Raw genomic sequence first — 24,832 nt, 5'->3', positions numbered from 1 at the left:
TTTCTTTTGCCTAACCACCAAAAGTGGCATTTGCTTCTTTCCCAGATATTTTCGCTGATGCCCAATTTGTCCTTCTATGGCGGTTCTTGCTGCACCCCTGCCCTTACCAATCCCTAACTAGACATATTTTCCTCCACACATTAATTTACCCCCAATTTCTACCGATTCTTGCTGCTGCTGCTGCTGATTGCTGGATTTTCGCTATGGGTTGAGCCGGAGCCGTGTCTGCCGATCGAAGTTAGGGTTTGATGGAGTGGGATAGTAATTCGGAGTCTGATATGAGCGGCGGCGAGGAGGAGGAGGAGGAGGAAGAAGAGGAAGGGTTAGGGTTAGGGTTTCTGCTGAGGAAGAGCGGCGGAGGACAGCTGCCGTTCCCCGTCGAGGCGCTTCTGCAGCCGGCGCCGTGTGGATTTGTTGTGACGGATGCTCTGGAGCCTGATAATCCCATCATTTACGTCAATTCCGTGTTCGAGATGGTCACTGGTTATCGAGCGGAGGAAGTTCTCGGGCGTAATTGGTTAGTATTTGTTTGATTTTGTCTCTTCAATTTTATTTTATTTTTTTCAGTTTGGCTTCTGAGTTTTTCTGCGGGATAAGAATGGATTTGTGCTTATAGTTTTGTTCTTGTTGGTTTGTCTATGATCTCTTAAATTGTTCGATTTCATATGGTTCTCCATCGCTGGTGCTTGCCCTTCACTCACAATCCCTTGGATTTATTGGGTAGAGAATGTTTACGAGTTTTGGAAGCACCAATTTGTTGTTTTTATAACATATTATAGATGTGAATTTGCTAAATATTTTGGATGGATTTGATTGCTTAATTTATTTCTTCCCAAGAAACAATGTAAAAGCTAACATTAATCATTGCAAACTGTCTTTTGAAGGTGTAAGGAAATTTAGTCAGCTTTCAGTTTCAAGTCGGTATTTGTTGATCCTAATATTGAATGTTTAAACCACTAGGATCATATTTAGGTAATTCGGGCTTCCCAGATGCAAAGATGTAATCATTTTTTATTTTTAAATCGCCATTCTTTGATCCTAATATTGAATGAATGTATAACCCATTAGGATCATATCATAGTTGGGTTATTAGGGCTACCAAGATATAAGGAAATGTAATCAGCTTTCAGTTTTAAGTCAGCTTTCTTGATCCTAATATTGAATGTTTAAACCATTAGGATCATAGTTAGGTTATTAGGGCTTCCTAGATACAAGGAAATGTAATCACTTTCCAGTTTTAAGTCGGCATTCTTTGATCTTAATATTGAATGTTTAAACCATTAGGATCATAGTTGGGTTATTAGGGCTTCCAAGATATTATCACCTTCAAGTTTTAAGTCGGCTTTCTTGATCCTAATAGTGAATGTTTAAACCATTAGGATCGTAGTTAGGTTATTAGGGCTTCCTAGATACAAGGAAATGTAATCACTTTTCAGTTTTAAGTCGGCATTCATTGATCCTAATATTGAATGTTTAAACCATTAGGATCATAGTTGGGTTATTAGGGCTTCCAAGGTATTATCAGCTTTCAGTTTTAAGTCGGCTTTCTTGATCCTATATTGAATGTTTAAACCATTAGGATCATAGTTAGGCTATCAGGGCTTCCAAGAGATAAGGAAATGTAACCAGCTTTCAGTTTTAAGTCGACTTTCTTGATCCTATCTTCAATGTTTAAACTATTAGGATCATAGTTAGGCTATTAGGGCTTCCAAGATATAAGGAAATGTAATCAGCTTTCAGTTTTAGTTGGCTTTCTTGATCCTAATATTGAATATTTATACCATTAGGATCATAGTTTAGTTATTAGGGCTCCCAAGAAAATTGCACACAATAAGATCGTTTTTAACAGCTAATGTTTTAGTTGTCACAAATTCAATTGTGTGAAACTTAAAAATCCCCAGTTTAGCTCATTCATATGAGTTGTTCCAATGAGTCGTTTCTTGTTTCGAGTACATGATCATGCTGCCATTCTCTTTAATTTCTGTGCAGAATGTTGATCTTAGCTTGGGAGTTGTTCTGTTATGCCCTCTTATAGATTCTTTCATAAGTTGCTATATATTGCCCTTTTCATAATAATTTATTGTTGGCACTCTTGTTTAATTCATATTGGGCATGTTCAATAAGGGTGATCGTGAATATTATTTAATCACCCAAAGTAAACATGCTCATTGTCTATGAAGTAGTTTCCATTTGTAAGACAATGGTGGATTGGTCCATTCATATCAGTGTATTTTCACGTTGCTTGGAAGAGCTCGTTATATCATGCATCGTAAGTTAAGAACTTTTAGTTTGTGGTTTCTAATGGTTGGTTGAAGTTGTGAGACTCCGTAGCAGATTTATCTGAACTGATTGTGATTGATCCTTTTTATCTTTTCAGCCTAATTTAACTTTCTTCAAGGATCAATCTATCTTGATTTGATGCACAACTAAATTTGTTCCCGATAAAAATTTCCTAGCAATACCATTTTGTCTCATTAGCAACTTTATTTTCAGTAAGGGAACTGCTTCCAATTGGGCACTGACAATATTCAATCGATATAGAAGCTTTCTTAAAAGAGCAGTGATTATATTGTAGCACCTTCTTGTTCAATGCTACGAGTTTTTCTGCCACAATATTACTAAAAAAAAGTCTCTCATTTTATGCTAGACAACATTAATGGTGCTATTGTTATAAATTTGTAAGCTTTAATCATTTTATTGAGTTTTACTAATATAATTCATTGGTCATGAAAAGGCATGACAAATTGTTTTAGTCTATGTAAGTTCACATATTAGGTGGTTTTTCATTCTAAGGCTTTTTTTGTTGCGTTCAACTATTTGTAGCATGCTGCTTTAGTGTATAGGTGTATTGATTTCATTAAATCAAAATCTAGTATGCATTATCCATTTAATTTGTTTTCTTTGGGGATTGAGGATTATTTGTCAGTGCTACCACATGTTGGAGCTAGAAGAAAATCAATTTCTTCGAGACAAGAACTTTATAGCTTTTGAAATCAATCTGGAGCTTTTATATTTCCTCTTTGAAGAGTGTCAGATATCGATGGACTTTTTAGCTTTAGATTGCTTTGTTACTATTGGTTTCATACTCTGGTATTTTCCCTGTAATTCTTTGGGTACCTATTTAAATGTTCGTAATCAACATGCTAGTCCTTACAACATGCTAGATTACATGACAAACAAAAAGAGAGAAGGGGGGGGGGGGGGAGGATATTCCATAGCTTCCATTGGAAGTTTTTGTATAGAAACACGGCTGGTGGTTTTTACAACTTTGGTGGCAGTTCTCTATTTACGATGAATTTGTCAGGTCTTTCTTAAATTTAGGATCTGATTGCTGTCTATTTGAGATTGAATGAATGTTTTGGTTCTCAATTTCTAGTTATTGGCGACAAAATCATATGTTTCTAGGTTGTGCCCTGATATTGTTTTTAGACATAATGTTTTGCTTTCTTAAGCTATAACCATATTGATTCAATGATAATTAACGAGTTTGAATTTTCCTTCCGTGCCGCCTCATTATTCTGTTACCGACTTGACTTACATATACTTTTACCCGACTTAGTTCTATTTTTGTTTTCCAAATGCTGCAGCCGGTTCCTGCAATGCCGAGGTCCATTTGCCAAGCGAAGACATCCATTAGTGAGCCCCACAATAGTTGCTGAAATAAGAAAATGTCTTGATGAAGGGATTGAGTTTCAAGGGGAGTTGCTAAATTTCCGGAAAGATGGATCTCCGCTAATGAATAAGCTACGCATGACACCGATATATGGCGATGACGAAACTATTACCCATGTTATCGGTATACAAGTTTTTACGGAAGCAACTCTTGATCTGGGGCCCCTTCCAGGATCTTCAACTAAGGTTTCCACCCGAGCAGCTGATAGGTTTAGATTTAATGTATCTCCTGGCATAACCTCGGATGGTACCCGAAATGTCAGCCGCAGCGGGCTCTGCGGAATCATGCAGCTTAGTGACGAAGTAATTGCTCTCAAGATTCTTTCTCGACTGACCCCTCGGGATATTGCATCAGTCGGCTCTGTTTGCCACCACTTCTATGAACTAACAAAGAACGACGATCTTTGGCGGATGGTCTGCCAAAATGCTTGGGGAAGCGAAACGACTCGAGTGTTGGAGACTGTGCCGGGTGCTAAACGACTTGGATGGGGTAGATTGGCGAGGGAGCTGACGACCCTCGAAGCGGCAGCATGGAGAAAGGTGATAGTCAGAGGCGCAGTCGAACCATCTCGTTGCAACTTCAGCGTGTGCGCTGTGGGCAACCGAGTCGTCCTTTTCGGCGGGGAAGGCGTCAACATGCAGCCGATGAACGACACCTTTGTGTTGGACCTGAACTCGACTAATCCCGAGTGGCAACATGTCAAGGTGACCTCTCCGCCTCCCGGACGGTGGGGGCACACGCTTTCTTGCGTCAACGGGTCCCACCTTGTCCTGTTCGGCGGCTGCGGCCGACAGGGCTTACTCAACGACGTCTTTGTCTTGGACTTGGATGCGAAACAGCCGAACTGGCGAGAAATCTCGAGCTTGGCTCCTCCGCTTCCTCGATCTTGGCACAGCTCGTGCACCCTCGACGGGACGAAGCTGATAGTCTCCGGCGGATGCGCGGACTCCGGAGTGCTTTTAAGCGACACGTTCTTGCTCGATCTATCGATGGAGAAGCCGATCTGGCGGGAAATACCTGTCGCGTGGACCCCGCCTTCCCGTCTAGGCCACACGCTTTCCGTCTACGGTGGCCGGAAAATCCTGATGTTTGGGGGCCTTGCCAAGAGCGGGCCTCTCCGATTTCGATCCAGCGACGTATTCACCATGGATTTAAGCGAGGACGAACCGTGCTGGAGATGCGTCACGGGGAGTGGGATGCCCGGCGCAGGAAATCCCGGCGGCGTCGCTCCGCCGCCCCGACTCGACCATGTGGCGGTGAGCCTGCCCGGAGGGAGAATCCTCGTTTTCGGCGGGTCCGTCGCTGGCCTACATTCCGCCTCCCAACTCTACATACTCGATCCGACGGAAGAGAAACCGACTTGGAGAATTCTAAATGTTCCCGGACGGCCCCCTAGGTTTGCGTGGGGGCACAGCACTTGTGTGGTCGGAGGGACGCGAGCTATAGTCCTTGGGGGCCAAACCGGGGAAGAGTGGATGTTGAGCGAGATTCACGAGTTGTCGCTAACAAGCTCTGTTATATGAACAATCGCGAGCCGAATCATCAAACGCCATTCTTTTGGGGCCTCTGAGAAATTTAAACGGTCCCTTGCCAGCCCCACATTGTTGTATCATTGCCGGAGAACGAGGGATTGCTGGACGAAGCGCGACGAGAATTGGTACGTACGTTTTCTTTAATTTCATTTTGTCGGGATTGATTGATGGGCCGGGCTGGGGCCGTAGCTCTCTGTGTCTTTCGCTCTCTCTCCTTTAGGCTACTGGTAGAGTTGATAGGAATGGAATGGTAGAGGATGATATTATTATGAAGAAGATGATGATAATGATGATGATAAGTATACTGTGTAGTTTGGATCAATAATTAGAGAGAAAAATGTTGGCTATGTATGTGTGGTGTTTTACCTTTTTTTTCTTTTTTTCTTTTTTTTTTTTTTTTGATTGTGTTTTTTGTTTGTTATGATCAATAATTGATTGATGCTTCTAGCTTGAGCTTGTGTTGTTTTTTTTTTTTCATTCGATTCAAATAGTTGTGTGCTTAGTTTTATGAGCAATCAATAGGGATTATGGAACAATGGAAAATTTGCATCAATATGGATAAAAATAGATATGCATTAAACATATGTACTACTACTTACTAATATGTGTTTGTGGAGTTTGGTGTCAATTAATGATTGAGTTGAGATAACTTGTAACACTCCGGCCTGCAAACCACATTGATAGGTGTGTCGGGATTAAATTAGTTCCACAGGTAAACATGAGTATTTCTTACGTGCTTGCACCAATTCTCAAAGTAGAATAAACATGTTTAACTTTATAATTTCTTTTAAGTGATCTTTCGAAAAAGAAATGTGTACATTGTTGACACGAATAGTCTATTCAATCTATTTAATTTTTATTAAATATTAAATGCCCTAATGTCAGATCATCTATATACGGGGGAGTTAGCTTAGCATCGGTCCAATTTCCGATATTATATAATTTAAAGTATAGTCTTCAAGTTTAAGAATGCTTTGGGCTTTATTTATGTGGAGTTTTGTGTGAGTTACAATGACTTGTGTTTCGATAGCCTCTTTTTTCATCTCGAACGATTTTGTTGTCAGACTCGAAAAACTCACCACGCAATGAGACGAAAGTAGAGGCATCATTTTTTATTCACCATCGCATTGGCTTCGTGCGGTAGAAGCCACCTCGACAGCTTCTGGGTCGCAATTTGTTTAATCTATTCTCACCTTCGTTTCTTGAGAAAAATCAGCAACTCTCATTTGTTTGGCGCTTTCATACCAACCGGCGGCCGGAAATCAATTGGAGGAGAGGAGTGTGCATTAGAGGATTTCTTCTAGTCGCCGGAATTCGAGTCAGTTGAAAAAGAGTTTTTCTATCATCGAAAATCGATATCTGCCGGAGAAGGAACTGAAAATCGAGTGTCCACCGAAGAAGTAACCGGAACCGCTGATACTGTCAGTCTCCGGTGGAGCCATGCCAAGAAATCCTCTTCATTGTCGTAGTCAGCATATTGAAATACTATAGATAACATGAAAATATAATAGATAATATATGTATATAAAATATTAGGGGTATGTTTATTTTGTGAAATAATTTGAAGATATATTTTTTATTTGAAATATAGAGAAATATGCAGAGAATATAAAAATAATAGATATGTGTAATATATTAATATTTTTTAAAAAATATATGTGTTTTTGGTTGAAAGAACACACCCGAGAATGTGTTGTTAGTTTTTTTATTTGAAGTGGGGACCCGTAAACCTCCGGGAAAATTATACTAGGCGAATCATGTATGGCAGGTGACCTGAGGCGCAGGGGTTTAAACCCATGACCTCACGGTCACAAGTCCAACTCCTACACTACCAGGTTGATGTTATGTATTGTGAGAAAAAGTAACTTATATTTTTAGAACTGTACCACATGAATAATACAAAAATTTATTTAAATAACAAACGAACACACCCAAAATTATATTTGATCAAGTTAGGTTCAAGTTAGATTTGAATAAGTTAGCAAATTAATTTGAAATAATTAGTAAATTATCACCGTACATATAATATATTTCTGAGTTAATACATTCATTCGAAATAATTAACAAATTATTATAAGGCAAATAACATATATTATTATATATTAATATGTGTTGTGTGAGTTATATTATTTATGTCCTAACTAATTTGTCTCAGTTAGCATAGGATGTCCCATTTTAGGTACAGATTAAAATGACTAAATAGTTTAATTAAAATACATTCTTTTTTATAGATTATAATTTTTTTTTAAAAAAATGACAAATTATGTGGAACTAACGAAAATAGAAAGAGTGAACGACAGAAAGAAGTATTTCATACTGAAATCACCCTATATTGTTAGATATAATTGTATAATATGTTATATTGTATATTGTATTAATATTTGTTGTGTGAATTATATATTATGGTGTTATGTACTGAAATTAAAATTACATTTTGCTACTACAATTATATAATTTGCTATTAATATATATAATATATTAATATGTACTACTTCCTTCGTTCATTCAAATTTATGTTCACTTTCCTTTTTCGATTGTCATTGAAAAATATTCTTTTAAGTAAAAAATCATTCCACTTTTGTACTATAAAAGAAAAAATTAACAACTATTATTCACTTTTATTAAAACTCGTGCATAATTAAATGAGCGCACATTTGGATGACAAGGGAGTATTTCTTTTCAAATATTTGCTAAGACGGCATGCAATTGTAATTTGCTATATATGATTATATAATTTAATCCAATTAACACCACTCGTATTTTACCATATCTATAACAAGTTAGCATATCAAAAATTAGTATAAGTATCTATATTGTTTAATGTTGAATACATAAATTTGAAATAATTTTAATTTTTTATTTTAGAAAAAAATATACTTCTCCTGCACCATAAGGAGAATATATATTTTTTTTATAATTTAATAATTGTACTAACATAATTAATATATTATTAAGTTACAATATATTATAAAAATATTATTACTTTTACAAATATTTTTATCTTTTTTAATTACTTACTAGAATAATACGTTCCAAACAAGGTGCAAAATTTGTTTTTGGCACGAATTTTTAGGTGGGTAGTATTAGGTAGGATAATTTAGAAATTAGGTGACATGATGAAGACAGAAATATATATTTTATTTTTTTTATTTAGATGATGCTAGAGGATAAAGTATGAGACAAATATTAAGTATAATTAATTATTTAATATTTTGGAAATATTGCAAGGTATTTGGGACATATCAAAAAGGAAATATTGCAGGATGTTTGGGACGGAGGCAGTACTAATATTCAAAGATTTATTTCAAAAAATTAGATTATATTCTTTTTCCTGGATGAATGGGAGTATATTTTTATAGTACTCCCTCCCTCTCATATCTAAATATCAGTTTGTTTTTTTCACAAAATTTTAGAAATATTATTATTATATTAAAAATAAAAATAAAAATAAAAATATTAAATTAACTTTATTAATATTCGTATAATATGAAGTAATGATATTTATATAATATATTATAAATTAAAATGATATTTATAATGTTAGATATACAATACACTTATTAAAATAAAAAAATTAATAGTTTATTAAACAACAATACTATTGCTTGTTATGTTTTAGTCTTTTTTTTTTTTTTTTCACCCCAAAACATACCCCTAAAACAACTGACTGTAATTAGGAATAAACAGACGGTAGCGGTAACTTGTTCAAAATCGAAACCCTAATTAATTCGAGAAATCCAAATCCAGAATTCCTCCGATCGATGAAGAAGCGGCGGCGAGAGCCCAACCCCCTTCTCCCGGCGCTCGCATCCGCCACCGGACCGGCGCTGATCAAGTATCTCGCCTCCTGCAGCACGTCGGTCCGTTCCCAATCGCTCCGCCTCATCCACTCGTGGCTCGCCTCCCACTCCCAGTCTCTCTCCGAATGGGACATCAAACGCCTCTGGAAAGGCATCTTCTACTCCCTCTGGCACGCCGACAAGGCCTCCAATCAGGCCGCGCTCATCGATCGGTTAGCCTCTCTCTTCCTCTCGCTCCATCCGCCCATCAGTTTGGAGTTTTTCCGAGGATTTCTGCAGACTCTCCGCCGCGAGTGGCCGGGGATCGACAGATTGAGATTGGACAAGTTCTACCTACTGATTCGCCGCTTCGTGAAGGCGTTATTTGAGCTGATGAGGATGAGAAATTGGGATGTAGATGTATTGACGGAGTATTTTAGGGTTTTGCAGAGCGATGCTTTAATGGCGGACGACAAAACGGCTCTGCAGGGGAGCGGTGTGAATTACCACGTGGTTTCTGTGTTTCTGGAGGAATTGAAGGCCGTCGGCGGTTTTCCGGCGAGGATCGAGGTTGTGGACGCGGTTTTGCGGCCATTTTTGGAGGTTCTGATGAGATGTGAGGATAAGATATTGTTGGGGAAGGTGAAGACCTGTTTGTTCGATGAGTTTTTGAGGATGGGAAAGGATTTGCTGTCGAAGAAGAAGATGGGAATGGAATTCGATGAGAAGGATGGGGATACATTGTTGGGTGTAGTTGCTTTGAGAATGGGGTTTTCGGGGAGGCTTTACGTCCTCGGATCATCGCCAGATTGCGTTCCCGGCAATCGGAAGGTTGTGTTGGGGTTACACAGCGAGTTTCTCAAGTTGGAAAACGATCTAGTGTCGTCTGGAGTTGAAATTGTCGAGCCGGATTATCGTTACGATGTTGAGATGCCTCCATTGATTGCCCCGATGAATTTTGATCGAATCACCGATAAGCAGAGGAGGAAGAAGAAGATGAAGCCGAAGAAGAAGAGTGATGACGATGATTCGGATAGGGTTAATGGCGATGGCAATGTGCGATTGATTAGTAGTTTTGAAGATGAAATCGATGGAGAAGCTGCGTTGTCTTTGAATCAAGATGTTATATCTAATCTTCGGGAGCATTTCGATAAGTTTGGCGCCGAAATAGGTACGGAAACGGATGAAGACTCGGATTCAGACTCCGACTCATTCGAAAGTTCTTTAAAAAATAGTAAGCAGAAAAGGATGGATAGTGATCATTGTTGTCCGAACGAAAATGGGATGACAACGAGCTCGGACAAGAGTGTGAAGAGGGTCCGGTTTTCGATGAAGAGCAACTTAATTTGGAAGCCTCAGAATCCGTTGCCTCCGGAAAGTTTGAGATTGCCGCCCTCGGTTATGCCAAGAGGTAGTGCATTGAAGAAGGGGGTTTTGCCGGGGCCTGTTGTGGAGATTCCGGATGTCGAGAAAAAGGTGAAGCAAAAGAAGGGGAAGAAGAAAAAGAAGAAATTTAAAAAATAATCGATGAAGTATACACCGAAACAATCCATTTGCGGCGACGGTATATCTGCATATCTCTATTTTCATGCTTTATCTTGAGTTTGATTATTCACATGAATTCTTTACAGCAGTTTCTCGGGTTATTTATAATCATTTGAAGTTATATAATGCGTTTGGGAAATTATGAAGTTCGTTATGATGGCTTGTTGTGCTAGTGGGAAATATGTTTGTCAATTGTCGAAATTAAAATGCCCGTTGTGTTAGGAAACTTATTATGCCATAACAAAATTTATACCTTACCTTTGCGTTGGCTATAACTCTCTATGGTCGATTGTTCTATCTTTAGATTTGCAAGCATTACACTTAAATATATTTTGAGAATAGTAAAAAGTTGAATAAAAAGTAAGTTTATGATGCAGAAAGAAATATAGGCGTCTCATGTGATGGTATGAATATAAGATAGATTTTTGATTTAATATTTTGCATGAAAATAAGTTTAAATATGACATTTTGTAAAGAGAATTTTATGAATAGTATAAAAATTAAAGTCGAAAGTATAAGTAAACAGAACTATATGTTTGGAGCTCTTGCGAGGTTCGATATTTTTAGTTGATTTGAATTTTTGTTCAAGTAGTATTTTGATATGATGTTTTATGAGAGAAAATAACATATTTTTATTGGAAATCGTATGAGGTGAGAGGTGATGATTTCAATTTCAAACTGAAATCACAACGTATTGATTACTAGGATAGTCTACAAGGTTAAATGGTTCGAGTTGGGGCGTTTGCTATGTCAAACTATGAATATGTACTTTTTGTCCGTAGATTTTGAGTAGTGTATTACTCTATCCGTTCCGGATATAATGTCATAGTTACTGTAGACGTGAAATTTAAAAGGAGTATAATTAGCAAATAATTAAAATGTATTAGTAAAATTAATTACAATATAATAAAATAATTATAAATTAAGATTAATATAACTAATTAGTCTAATTAAAAGTAAATAAATCATAAATTATAAAATTTAAAATATGATGTGTTAGAAAATATGACATTATATGTGGGAAGGAGGGGGAGTAATATGTAGATACATGGAAAGCATGGAACTTTGCGTTGTATGCGCAACTATTTATGTAATGTGTTTATGGTGTTTTTCCTTTACTTGTTTTTAGTGTACGTGCGGTTGACGGGTAATTTATTTAACTACTCAGGAGTTTCAATAATCTCATTTTGGTTTCAATCTTTCGCATGCTTAGTATCTTTCATCTGCGGATTTTTCCACAACATCGTTCTTGGGATTGGAATACATATAGATATGTACGTATATGTTGCAGGACTAGAGTTTAGATTAGTCAATAATTTTCGGTTTTTGGTTCGATTGTTTTACAGAGGACAACTTATTATTTCATCTGTCTATATTGATCAGTTTATAATTTCGTTATTTATCTCATTTATCTGCAATTCCATTACTTGTAGCAACACCTCATAAGATGCGTGATTGTTGTGTGATTGTTGTATCCTGTGTTGAAATATGGTATGGAAAAAGGTCATACCATATCGAACTATTTGGTATACCAATTTTTGGTAAACTGAAAGTTATATTAATATTGAGTTTGTTAGCATTGTGTTTTTAAGGGACCCAAATCATCGTAAATGTAGATGGACATAGGAGTTTAGATATATGTGTTATACTCTCTCCGTCTGCCTCTAAGAGTCTCATTTACATTTTGCGTCATTGTACTTAACATTAAAAATTTATTTATATTTGTATAATTTTTTGTACAAATGTTCTTCTATTAGTATTATAAGACACTAATTGAAGTATTTTTGCAATTTTTTCTTAATTTGTACTATGTTCTGATATAATAATTCATATCGGCATGGGTAACTGCTGATTTGGTCAAGTTAGCATGGTGTGTTATATTATAATTAAACATATTTTATAACTTTACATATGTTGTACTATGTGTATTTATGCTGACATTGTTGACTTGACCGGATCACACAGGATCCCGGCCAATTCATATACTTGTACGTTGTTTATTGAATTAGACATAACAATCTATCGGGCTTTGGTGTGTTATATTATAATAAAATAAATATTATTTTATAATACTTTTACAATTTTCAATAACTAATAACAAAATTTCAAATATTCTAAAACTCAAAAGAACACAATTGAATATATTAGAAAAAACTAAAATCGAAATGTCATCGATTGTCATTTTACATATAAACAGTTAAATATCAAACAATTATTTTTTTAAATATTCTAATACAAACAACTAACTAATTGAATTAGCTAACAACTATGAGCTAATTGTCAAACATGCCCTCAACTATTGATTATGAATATGAAGTCCATGTTACTGACTTGTGTAGAAAATTTATATACTTTCTCGATTCGTCTTTAAGGGTCACATTTATCTTTTGCGTCATTATACTTAATATTAAAAATATTCTTATATTTGTATAATTTTTTATATAAATGTTCTTCTATTAGTATTATAAAATACTAATGAAAGTATTTTTGTAATTTTTTTTCTTAATTTGTACAATATTTTGATATAATAATTAATATTCAAAAATCTAATACGCAAAAAGTAAATGAGATCTTTAGAGTCGAGCCGGACAGAGGTAGTATTATTTATTATTCGATCTTGAATATATTTTTTTGTTGAAATATGAAGCCTGATTATATCCTAAAATTTAGGGATATAATTTAGATATTATATTCTAAATTTTAGAGATAGGATTTGAATATTATTGACATAGACTTAGACTATAAATATCCATGTATTCTCACTTTAACATGTGTCTGCTTACTTTATAGTAGAATTTCTGGCTTGGCAGCGCCCTCAGACGTAGATCATTGTGATCAAACTGTGTTACCAAATTCTTGTGTTCTTTTGTCTTTATTATTTTATCTTGATTTCCTGGAAATTTTCGTAACAAGTGGTATCAGAGCTTGGTTTGATGGTAGGGTGGATTGAGAGGAATCGGACATTGGGTCGTTGTGGGAATCCCTTGTGACCTGCGGAGGTGCCTTGTGTCGAAAGTCTCATGGCGGTGTTGGGTCGGTCCCGACTGGTAGGTTAGGCAGCGGGTCCCTCTATGATAGGTGGTGCAAGGTTGGCAGGGAAGGATAAGGGTTTCGGGAAACGCAACGGAGGAGATATCCGATGTGCTCTAATATCAAGTGAACCTTAGGTTTGTTTGTGGGAGTCAAGATGGATGAAGTCGAGTACAAGAAGATCGATAGGAAGACAATAAGTGCGGTTCAACTAACCCTTTGGGAGAATGTCTCGACTGAATTTAGATCCGAGGCAAAAGGAAAGGGTGAAGATCAAGAATGGTCAAAGTTGAAGCTGAAGAACAAGGACAATGAAGATGCAAGTCAGGTGGTATGTTGGAATTGTAAGGGGCACTTGAAACGAGAGTGCAGGGCACTGGAGAAGGATCAGGGTTTGACAAACACAACGGATGAGATATCCGATGTGCTGATTTTAAACGTCAGCAGTCCAATAGAGTCATGGATCTTGGTCTCACGAGTGTCATTTCACTCATGCAGTGGGGAGTGGAAATGATGAGACACTGAAAATTTTAGGTAAAGGAATTATTCGAATCAGAACACCGAATGGTGGGGAGTGGAGATTGAATGACGTGAGCCATGTTTTGGGTCTGAAACGGAATCTGATTTCCGTTGAACAATTGGATGAGGTAGGTTACTTGACAGTTTTTTAAACTAAGTCGTGGAAGGTAACTCAAGGATCCATTGTGGTGGCCCAAGGGAGAAGAGATGAAACTCTCTACATGACGAAAACCATGCAAGACGAAATCAGTTCCGTGGCCATAAATAATGACACAAATTTATGGCATTCTCGTCTCGGACACATGAGCGAGAAGGGAATAGGGGAGCTCATTTCAAAGGGAAGATTGTCAGGTCTCAAGTCCATTAATATTAGAGTATGCGAGGACTGTATCTTTGGGAAGCAACTAAAGGTGGCGTTCTCAAAGGGTGGGAGAGACTTGGAAAAGGAAAAGTTGGAGTTGGTTCATACGGACCTGCGGGAACCAGCTTTTGTATCGACCGTTGGAGGCTTACAGTACTACACCGCGTTCATTGACGACGTTACAAGGGAGGTATGAGTATATTTCCTTAAGTGTAAATATGATGTTTTTGATACCTTTAGGAGGTGAAAAGCATGTGTAGTGGGAGTAGTGAGTCAATTTATGAGCAATCCTAAAAGACATTCTAAGGACACCACCTTAGATGAGTTGAGGTTATGTTCAACTTCAATTAGCCTCGATGAGTGAAGAAGGAGACTTGGTGTTGTCATTGCCGATGGAGTATAATGTTGAAGTGGAAGATGTAATTAGTCTTCAAGTGGGAGATTGTTGAGATATGAAACCTGATTATATCCTAAAATTTAGGGATATAATTTAGATATTATATTCTAAATTTTAGATATAGGATTTAGATATTATTAACATAGACTTAGACTATAAATATCCATGTATTTTCACTTTAACATGTGCCTGCATATTTTATAGTAAAATTTTTGGCTTGGCATCGTGATCGAACTGGGTTACCAAATTCTTGTGTTCTTTTGTCTTTGTTATCTCATCTTGATTTCCTGAAAATTTTCGTAACATGTAGTATCAGAGTCTGGTTCGTTGGTAGGGTTGATTGAGAGGAATCAGACATTGGGTCGTTGTGGGAATCTCTTGTGACCTGTGGAGGTGTCTTGTGTCGAAAGTCTCCAAGGAATTTCCGTAACATTTTTTGATCTTGAATATATTATTCTCATGGGGTCGTAGCTGGAGAAAAAATTGTTCTTGTGGGTCATAGCTAAAGAAAAAACTATTCTTGGGGTGTAAAAGGCAAAAAAGTTGTTCTTCTGGGACGTAAGCCGGCAAAAAAATTGTATATTTGTTACTATAGATACAAAAATTTAAAAGGTGTATAATAGTAAATAATTAAATATATATTATTGATAGTAATTATCATATAATAAATATAATTATAAATTAAGTTTAAAATAATTAATTGATTTAATTAAAATTTAAAAAGTTATAAATTAGAAAATTAATAATATTAAAATGCATAGTTTTTTTTTTAAAAAAAAATATGAGAAGTGACAGACACAATAAGTAGAACAGAAGAAGTACTACAAAAAAACAAAAAAAAGTTGCACAGTTTGGTTTGCTCTTGGAACTAATTTTTTTTTTTATTATTCAACTTGCCCGATCCTCAATAAAAATACATAATTTTCTCTCATAAAATATCACATTAAAATATTATTTAAATTAAAATTCAAATAAAAAACTCAAATCCAAATACAAAAAAGTATTGGAATTAAGGAAATAATTTATCCTCGAGATTAAAAGGTTGTAATAAGCTTAATAGGTGCATGCAAATTTACAACCCAAAGCACATAGAAACTAAAGCATATTCGACAACAATCTAGCCAAATAAATGAATTCATATTTGAAGTAGAGAAGATTGATCTAAGGGATATTAAACTTAATTTAGTGCAGAATCTAACAACTTACAGCCAGATTCGCACGAAGCCAAAATCGAGGACACGATCCTTCTCTGCAAAATTTTGAACTCCATTGCAAGTTTTACATCCCAACCTGCCGCACCTTCACTGCAAATTCACTCGACATTTCCCAATGGAATAATTTCCCATAAATATTATTAAAAAAATACATATATACACATACATTAATATAATACTACATTCATTTTTATAATTTGTCCCTCCTAAAACAATGATATTATTTCCTTATTTAGTAATTGTACTACCTCATAATTAATACCTTTACAATTTCCAATATATTATACAAATGTCATTACTTTTATATAATATAATCTAATAGGAGTATTTTTGTCTTTTTCACTATAAACTAATATAATACTAATATTAAAAAATTTACGTGCAAAAAGTAAACATTATTCTTCTTTCAGGACGTAGGTAGTATATATATTATCCACTCATAAAAAATAATTCAACACAAAATATTATTTTTTATATTTCTAACAGTTCCTCGTACCACACAAAAATAAAAAATCAAGCAAATCTATTTATACGGAGGTAGAACATACCTATTTTCGGGGTTTTCTTCACCAAATGCTTCTATCATTGCTTCGAAAGTAGAACTCAAATCTCTAAGTAGATCTAGGTCGGTTTCCAACATTTCCCGTGTCTAAAAAAAGGTGGTATGTAAACGTTAGATATAAAAGAGTGTCCAACAAAATAAGTAAACACTGCTTTTTTATTTATAAGTCCAATCTCGTTCGAAATTTCAATATGAATCGAGACATTATTATCCTAAAACTACCTGTTCAACAATGGTACTTAAATAAGCAACTAAATGACCGAAATAGAATTGAAATTATGTGAAAATTCTTATAAATAGAGTAAGCAAGAATTCACCGGGTTGTTTGATTGCCATGTCGGATTTCTAGCTCTGCGAAGATGGTCGAGTAATGGAGCTGGCAATCCATAATGAAAGATTCCGTGGTTTCGGGAGAGCCATGTCCCTCTAACCATGTGAGAGCTCCATTCTGGTGCTGGTGCACCGTCTTCAGCATCTTCATCGATATCTAGAACAATATGATGAGCCTAAAGTAATTACTAATTAGGGTGAGAAATAATGAGAATACTTAGGTGCAAAGATTTAGAAATTTTAACATTATTTATCAATAGTAATTTCTTTTAAAACATCACATCAAAATATTTATAATATCTTAACAAACATCAAGTCACATACTCAACTTTTTATTATTACTAAAAATTTTCAAAATTCAAAATTTTTTTATCTAAACAGAGCTTATACCTTTTAACCGGTAAATAAAAAAAAAAAGGGAGGGAAATAATAGATCTTTTTTCTATAGATCAAATTACATAAATAAAAATGATTTCATTTTAAGCAAGCCAACAAGAAATCAGACTTCCCTACTTTTAGTTTAGAACAACTTCCTTCAAATGGGTAGAATTAGAGGTGAACACAGTCGAATTAACTGAATTAATATATAAAATTAAATTGAGCATCAAGTAGCTCGAATTAATTATTGAGCTCAAAGAGCTTAATAATATTTTCCCAGAACTTTCACTCAAATTATGTGCCACCAAATTTTCTGCCGATGTATCTGTACCACTTTTATAGCATATTCCAAACTCAAGCTCCAAAAACTTGAGCATAGTTGAGCTTGAGCTTTTTTCAATAGAGATTGAGCTAAAAGAAACTGGTGTAATTGGAAAACACCCATCCAATTATTTCCTAAGGATAAGAACAAATCTATGTTTTTCATTTTGGAATTTGAAAATCTCTCATGGTCATGCTTAATAATGCACGAAGGCAAGTAAAGAAACATACCTAGCGAGATAACATCATAAGGATTTTCACGTTTGGGTAAAAAGCCATAGAACGTCAGCAGATGAGAACTGGAGAATTTCCCATAACCAAGAAAGCATTGTTCCCCGGTACGGCAGGGTCTTGACACAATAAATTTCAAGGAGTTTGTAGATGTATCAATTTTTCCATACTGCGTTATGTGTGGGCATATCTGTGAATGATAGAAATCTAATGAGGGTATAGACAATTTCTTGGACAGCATCAAGAAATAGCTGAAATGTACATAAACAAATTCATATACGCCGTAATCAATCAATGAATTGAAACTTATTAAAGAATTACATTAGAGGAACATAAAAGTATGGAGCATATAAACCAAAATTACCGAGTGATTGAGAAAGCCAGCAATAGGAACTAAGCAGGTCTTGATTTTTCCATCATCGAAGATAAGTTTCATGCTATTTGAGTACCAAAGCTCGCAAGCCCATAAGAACTGTTCCCATGTGTACAAATGTGGGGGAAAGACATCTGGATAATGCTTGGACAATGCTGGGAAAAGCTCGTCGTATTGACTGCGAAGGTGCTAAAACAAAAGATAAGTTGCATAAATGTCCTAAATACTCATATACAATGAAGAATAAAAATAAATCAACATAGTTAACAATGTCCTGGCAGCCTATCAAAGATTATATTGTTTGAAGAGACTAGTCAAATTATAAACGAATGATTTGTGCAAGATATGCTGGTTCAGTCGCACAATATCCTGCATATAGGATGCTAAGTTCAACTATAAACCATTTCTCCTTATCTATAAAGAAAGTGCAATCACATGCCAATAACTCTTTCCATCTTATTATTCACGTAAAATTGATACAGAAGCTTATAACTAGAAAATGTCAAGAAGCTGATGCAGTGTAAAACAGAGTATCAGCGCTAACAACTTTGAATGCTTTTCATCATATGCCCTATCACTGGGAACTCACCAAAGCCCCTCAGAATATATTTACTCAAAACATATTGAAATTTAGGTAGTTCTTCTAAGTTTGTTCAATTTGAAATCACATCTTCTTATTCTGAGTCGAAATATTATATATATATATTCTTCTTAAAACAATAACAGTTTTGGTAATAAGAATAGTTTGAAGTTAGAATCCATCAGGATTTAGATATTGAACGCGCCACACCTCTTTGGCTTGCACAATTTCATCTAACAGCAAAGTTCCATCCAAAGCCATCACAGCATCAATTCCAAAGCTCAAACCTGAGTCACCAAAAAATAAAAAAAGATCATCAAACTAATCTATAATTTATAAGTTACCTGAACCAGAACTTATAGCAGAAAATTTACCTGTGTTAAATTTTTCTGGCAATGTATCAAAATATAATTTGAAGTCAGAATTGCTGTTGTACTTCTCTTTCATGCTCCACAAGAGCAGCATTGTCTCCTCAGAAATTCCATCAATTTTTTCAAGAATAGGAAACTATCTTCAAAATGGAATTATTTAGAATAAGCAGATAAGGAACTTCATAGAAAATCCTTACATACACAAAAGCTTATAAGGCAAAAAGATTACCATGTCAGATTTATACAAAAGATCCCCAGATATGATAACAGAAATAGGGATCTCCAAGGCAATATCTCCGATTTTCATGTCCTCTTTAGCTATGGCTCCTCTTCCTGCCCCTTCAACATCTACCATCAAGTACAAAACATTAAACATGATCAATTTTTTATGAAAGTAAGGAGATTTTTTGAGTGAGAAAAAAGATTAGCTTCAAAGATTTAAGGAGCGAAAATCAAACACCACAACCAAACCTCATCTGAAATTACCAAAAACATTTAGACTTGTTTAGGTCTGAAGTTAAAACAATCTCTAACACATGAAACCAGCATTTAACAAGCAAGGACTAAACAGAACAAGGTATTAGCTGATACTCACGAGCTATATCCAATTTGGTTTTTACACCATTATGGATTCCCCAATCTAATAGGCATTTCTCTTTGTCAGAGTTAGGGTCTTCTAAGATTTTTTTCTCTTCACCGAACGTGCTCCCAACTTCATGGATTCTGTTAATAATTGCATCTCGTAAATTTTGTTGTGTATCTTTCATCGTTTCTCCTGATGTAGACTTATCAATGGCTTCAAGTATTGAATTGAGAGCTTCCAATTCATTTCCTGGGCTACATGATTCCATTGTATTACTTGCATCACTAGCAAAATACAATTCTACCTGAAACACGAGCCAGTGAGAGTTTTTTCCTCTAAGAATTCATATTAAACAAGTAAAAGTGTTTCGGTCAACATAATAAATCAGAATTTCTGGTCTAAATGATTGTTTTATTTCAGAGTATTGCTTTTTTTTTTTTTTTTTCTACATTACAGTAGATACTAATATTAAAATACATTCAGTTAAGAATTCACTGGCCACTGGTAATGACAATCTTAGACTGGATAACCAATTAACCATGTAATCTTTGGTCATAAAACCAATTTAAAATACTTTTCCGATCAAAAAAATAAAATAAATACATTTAATTCTAAAAAAATGATAAATTTTCTGGAAGTTCTACGCTGTACCAATAGCAATTAGACTCATTTATAGCCTGTTATACTCCCACGAACAATATTAATCTCCCAAACCCCTCTTCATCTATGATCCTCTTAAGATTCAAAAAAGTGGAATTTCTCATATATATCCCCTTAGAAAGGTATTATAGATACATATATATATGAAATCTTAACCAAGTAGGGGAAAAATTCACTCAAAGTAAATGGTTACCAAAGAATAATACCTCATTTAACTTTATTATTCTTGCACATTGAAGAAAGGCGTTTAAGAAGTCCTTCTGCTGATCAGGTGTAGAAGATCTTTTAAGACTCATCGATATCTTTGAACCAAAATCCATATGTTCAAGTAATTTCTACGCCAAGATTAGAGATCAGAAAAAAAAAAAAAAAAAAAAAAAAAAAAAAAGATAAAGATACATGGATATATATACTAACAACACAATCTAACAAGCAATTTGCTACTCAGAACTCTCAAACCTTCTTTTTTTCATAGAAGGGATCAGTTTCAGCAAGCTCAAGAACGAATGTATATTCATTATCCTTCTGAGGCTGCGACAAATAATTACACAAACGCATTAACCACTTAGCATCAAGTTCTTCATTTCCAATAAATCAACGGAAATAAACAAAATAATCAATAATTTCCCATAATTCTCAAGCAAAACCTGCAGGTAGCTTAGATTCATCCACAATTTTAGATAGGGTTACAATAAGCAGTTGAAGTCAATATGAAATCATCCAATACATTCGTATCACATGACACATCATAAACTCTTTCAAAAAAAAAAACAAGTTAATCAAATGAATCGTTGCAGATGAAACAACAACAGGCATAACTGAAACTCGAGAGCTCGTCGTGAGTGAAAGGCGGCTTACCTGAACAGCATCCATTGTAGCGCGAAGCGAGAAACCGGCGGAGAAAAGCTGTAGGGGCAGAGTTGCCTCTCCAACGACGGCTGCAAAAAGTGTTAAGGATGCTCAGCAACAAGTGACTACGACTTACTTTATATCAGCCACTTAAAGTCGTGTTTATAAAGTTTTTTTAAAGTCGTAGTTTTGAAAACAACGACTTTAATATGTCGCATAGGATTTGCTTATTCGCCTGCAGGTTAACCCTAAGCATTAGATTAATAAGCTCTAATTAGGGGTGTGAATCGAAATTGGTAATTCGGATAATTGAATTTGATTTTTTTGAAAGAAAATGCAAAATTCAATTTCGAATAATATTTTTCATTCAATTTCTCAATTCAAAATTAATTTAAATTCAACGAATTGATCGAATTCATTATAAACCTAATAAATTTGAATTGTGATGATTTAAACTTATTAATTTATTTAAAATACTATAGTAATATAATTAAATATAAATAAAATAAATAATATAAAATTATAATTTTTTGAAAAATAAAAGATATATAAATATAATATTTCCTCAGTCCCAATACAATAGTCTTATTTATCATTTTTGTTCGTCTCAAAACTATAGTCTCATTTTCATAATAATCATATCACTGTAAAACTACCTTTACTTTTTCATTATTATTACACAATTGTCACTGTACAAATTCACTTACAATAGTCTTTTGCCCGTATTTTTTACCTCCAATCAATATAATATCAATATTTTTTAAATACTGTGTCAAACACAATCAGACTATAGTTTTAGGACGGAGGGAGTATTAAATAAAATAATTATTTTAATTCGAAATCGGTACATTCGAATTAGATAAATAGTAAAATTATATTCAAATAATTTCGAGAATATTAAATTTGGCACATTTGAAGATCGTCCAAATTACAAAGTTACCAAATTCAAAATTTTGAATTTAATTCGAATTTGGTCAGTGAATCAAAAATCGGTAATTTCACACAATACTAGCTCTAATAAATTGATATTTTGGAGGTGTATTCAATATAGATTTTGTATGATTTTGTTGCATTTTCGAAATCTGGTATATTCAATCAAAACTTTTAAAAGTCTTTTTAAAATCTTAAAGTATTCAATATAGACTTTTAAAACTCTTTTAAAATCTTGAGATATTCAACAATCAATGGACTTTTAAAATCTATGAATTTTAATGGATTTTAATAGAAAATTTTGTACATGGACAAATTTCTCATAATCTTAAGAGATTTTAATAAGTTCTTAAAATTATTATTATTATTATTATTATTATTATTATTATTATTGTTGTTGTTGTTGTATATGTGATCAATAATATGATAATACTTATTACTATTATAATAATTTTTAATAAAAATAATAATTTAAAACTAAAATATATTAGTAAATTATTATGATTTTTTTTAAATATATATTTTTATATTATAAATATAATTTTTTAAAATATTATTATTATAATAAATATGTATTACTGTTGTCTTTTCTTTTCAATTACCGAATACACTGTATTATCGTTACGATGACGGTAAAATAGATATTTAAATATATATTTTTTGTTGAACCGTTAATTTATATTTATTTATTTATTTTATGTTTTTTCAAAAATCATAAACTATATTTTTTATTTTATTTATATACGTATACTTTTTTATGTAAAACTGTTATATACATAATAATAATAATAACTAATAAAGAAATATAAAACAAATTTGATATATTGAATGATAATATAATATTAAAATTATAAATTATAAATTAATAATCTAAAATATAGTAGTATTACATATGTTACAATACTTCTACATTATTAATACTTATATACTCCATCCGTCCCAAAAGTATACTCTTGTCTTGTTGTGTTGAACGAATATTGATATTATATTGATAGTCGGTAAAAAGTAAGGATAAATGACTTTTTTGCCCTTGTGAGTATATTAGTGTAAAAAGTAGTGGCAATTGTGTAATAATAATAAAAAAATAGGGATAGTTTTACGGTGATATGGTTATTTATAGAAATGAGACTATTGTTTTAAGACGGACAAAAATGGTAAAGACTATTGTATTGAAACAAAGTGAGTATTATTTATTAATATTAAATATTATTTTATTAATAATTATTTCATATATTTATAAAATTTGTTGTTTGATATAAATTTATATAATTAATATATATTTATAAAAAAATTATTTTACCATCTTCATATAAATCTACGAAGAATTCAATCAAATCCGTAGAAATCCATCTAAATCAATTACTAAAAGCAAAATGTGGACTCTAAAAATTATGTATATGATCAAACACTGCAAACTAGGCCCGACCGAAAAATCACACTAGGCGAACCATACGTGGTAGATGACCTAAAACATCGGAGATTTGAACCCATAATTTTACGATCATAAGTTTAACCCCTATACCACCGGTCATTCCTTACAGGACAATAATATACATACATCATGCAATGGTTATACTTGTGTTTGATTTGAAAAAGTTTGACTGAATTGATAAGCCGTGTCTGCTTGTGTCGATTGAGTTTTAGGTCTGATTTTGATGAGAAAATTTTTAAATTAAAATAGTTATTTAATACAATTTTTATCCACTTAATAAATTTATATTTAATTTTAATATTATTATATTTATATTATAGAAGTAATATTTTTTTATTAATTTGTAGTATATTTTGATATAATAATTAATATTCAAATATCGACCCCTAAAAATCAAATGCAAAATTTTAAAGTAAACAGAAGTAGTATAATATAAATAAGTATTAGGATAATATTTAAAATGAAAAATTAATTTTTTGTTAAATATAACTAAATGAAAAATGTGTTTAAATTATTTTTATAGATATATATATATATGGTAATAATAATAAAAACCTGTTGAAATACTACAATTACTATTACTCCCTCCAACCTCCTAAAAACACCCAGTTTGTTAGGAACACAATATTTTAAGTAGCTCAGGTTATTAAGTTATTAATAATAAATTATTTAAAAATTAATTTAAAATGTAATGTTGATTTAATTTTTTTTAAATAATATTTTGATGTGATATTTTTATTAAAATTATATAAAGTGAAGAATATTAATTCAAATTTTAAATGATAAAAGAACAAACCATAAGAGGTTACTTTGTAGAATTGTATTATAATACTCCCTCCATTTCAAAATTATAGTATGGCTTGTGTTTAGCACGAGAATATTGATATTATATTGGTAGTGGGTAAAAAGTACGGGTAAAAGACTTTTTTGTCCTTGTGAGTGTATTAATATAAAAAGTAGTGAGATTTGTGTAATAATAATAAAAAAATAAGGATAATTTTTATAGTGACATAGACTGTGTTTTAAAACGGACAAAAATAATAAAACAATACTATTGTATTGAGACGAAAGAAATATCTTTAAATATTTCAAAGTAAAAGAAAAAACAAAACGAAAAACTTAGAATATAATAAAGAAAACGAGTTTAAACTCCAGCCGCAGATCACACCTAACGCACAAGCC

At 33.4% G+C, this 24,832-nt stretch overlaps 3 protein-coding genes across 5 annotated transcripts; 2 read left to right on the top strand and 1 right to left on the bottom strand.

The window, feature by feature from the left end:
• Window positions 1-6: 6 nt before the first annotated feature.
• On the top strand, window positions 7-6,594 carry LOC127258145 (adagio protein 1-like). Of its 2 annotated transcripts, XR_007840229.1 has the most exons (3): window positions 7-517; window positions 3,588-5,330; window positions 6,270-6,594. XR_007840229.1 is itself a non-coding variant. In XM_051284851.1 (2 exons), exons 1-2 carry the CDS (start codon window positions 249-251, stop codon window positions 5,194-5,196), a joined length of 1,878 nt encoding a protein of 625 aa, XP_051140808.1. In that variant the 5' UTR covers window positions 7-248; the 3' UTR covers window positions 5,197-5,575. The 2 variants fall into 2 exon arrangements, 1 of the variants encoding a protein (XP_051140808.1); XM_051284851.1 differs by lacking the exon at window positions 6,270-6,594 and having other exon boundaries at window positions 3,588-5,575.
• Window positions 6,595-8,923: 2,329 nt separating this feature from the next.
• On the top strand, window positions 8,924-10,796 carry LOC127258944 (uncharacterized). Its single transcript, XM_051286037.1, has one exon. The coding sequence runs from the start codon at window positions 8,967-8,969 to the stop codon at window positions 10,506-10,508; it is 1,542 nt and encodes a 513-aa protein (XP_051141994.1). The 5' UTR covers window positions 8,924-8,966; the 3' UTR covers window positions 10,509-10,796.
• A 4,987-nt stretch (window positions 10,797-15,783) lies between these two features.
• Window positions 15,784-21,410, bottom strand: LOC127257872 (uncharacterized). 2 transcript variants are annotated; one of them, XM_051284372.1, is made up of 12 exons: window positions 21,298-21,410; window positions 20,899-20,970; window positions 20,646-20,774; window positions 19,792-20,083; window positions 19,426-19,544; window positions 19,200-19,332; window positions 19,036-19,112; window positions 18,237-18,434; window positions 17,873-18,062; window positions 16,930-17,099; window positions 16,599-16,699; window positions 15,784-16,140 (listed from the first exon to the last, which is right to left on the bottom strand). In XM_051284372.1, exons 1-12 carry the CDS (start codon window positions 21,310-21,312, stop codon window positions 16,014-16,016), a joined length of 1,623 nt encoding a protein of 540 aa, XP_051140329.1. In that variant the 5' UTR covers window positions 21,313-21,410; the 3' UTR covers window positions 15,784-16,013. The 2 variants fall into 2 exon arrangements, with proteins under 2 accessions (XP_051140329.1, XP_051140338.1); XM_051284381.1 differs by having other exon boundaries at window positions 20,646-20,702.
• Between the last annotated feature and the right edge of the window lie 3,422 nt (window positions 21,411-24,832).

Source organism: Andrographis paniculata, unplaced genomic scaffold (assembly GCF_009805555.1).
Source record: "Andrographis paniculata isolate CXL003 unplaced genomic scaffold, ASM980555v1 Contig14END, whole genome shotgun sequence".
Classification (NCBI taxonomy): Eukaryota; Viridiplantae; Streptophyta; class Magnoliopsida; order Lamiales; family Acanthaceae; genus Andrographis; species Andrographis paniculata.
This window is presented reverse-complemented; position numbering and strand designations above follow the sequence as displayed.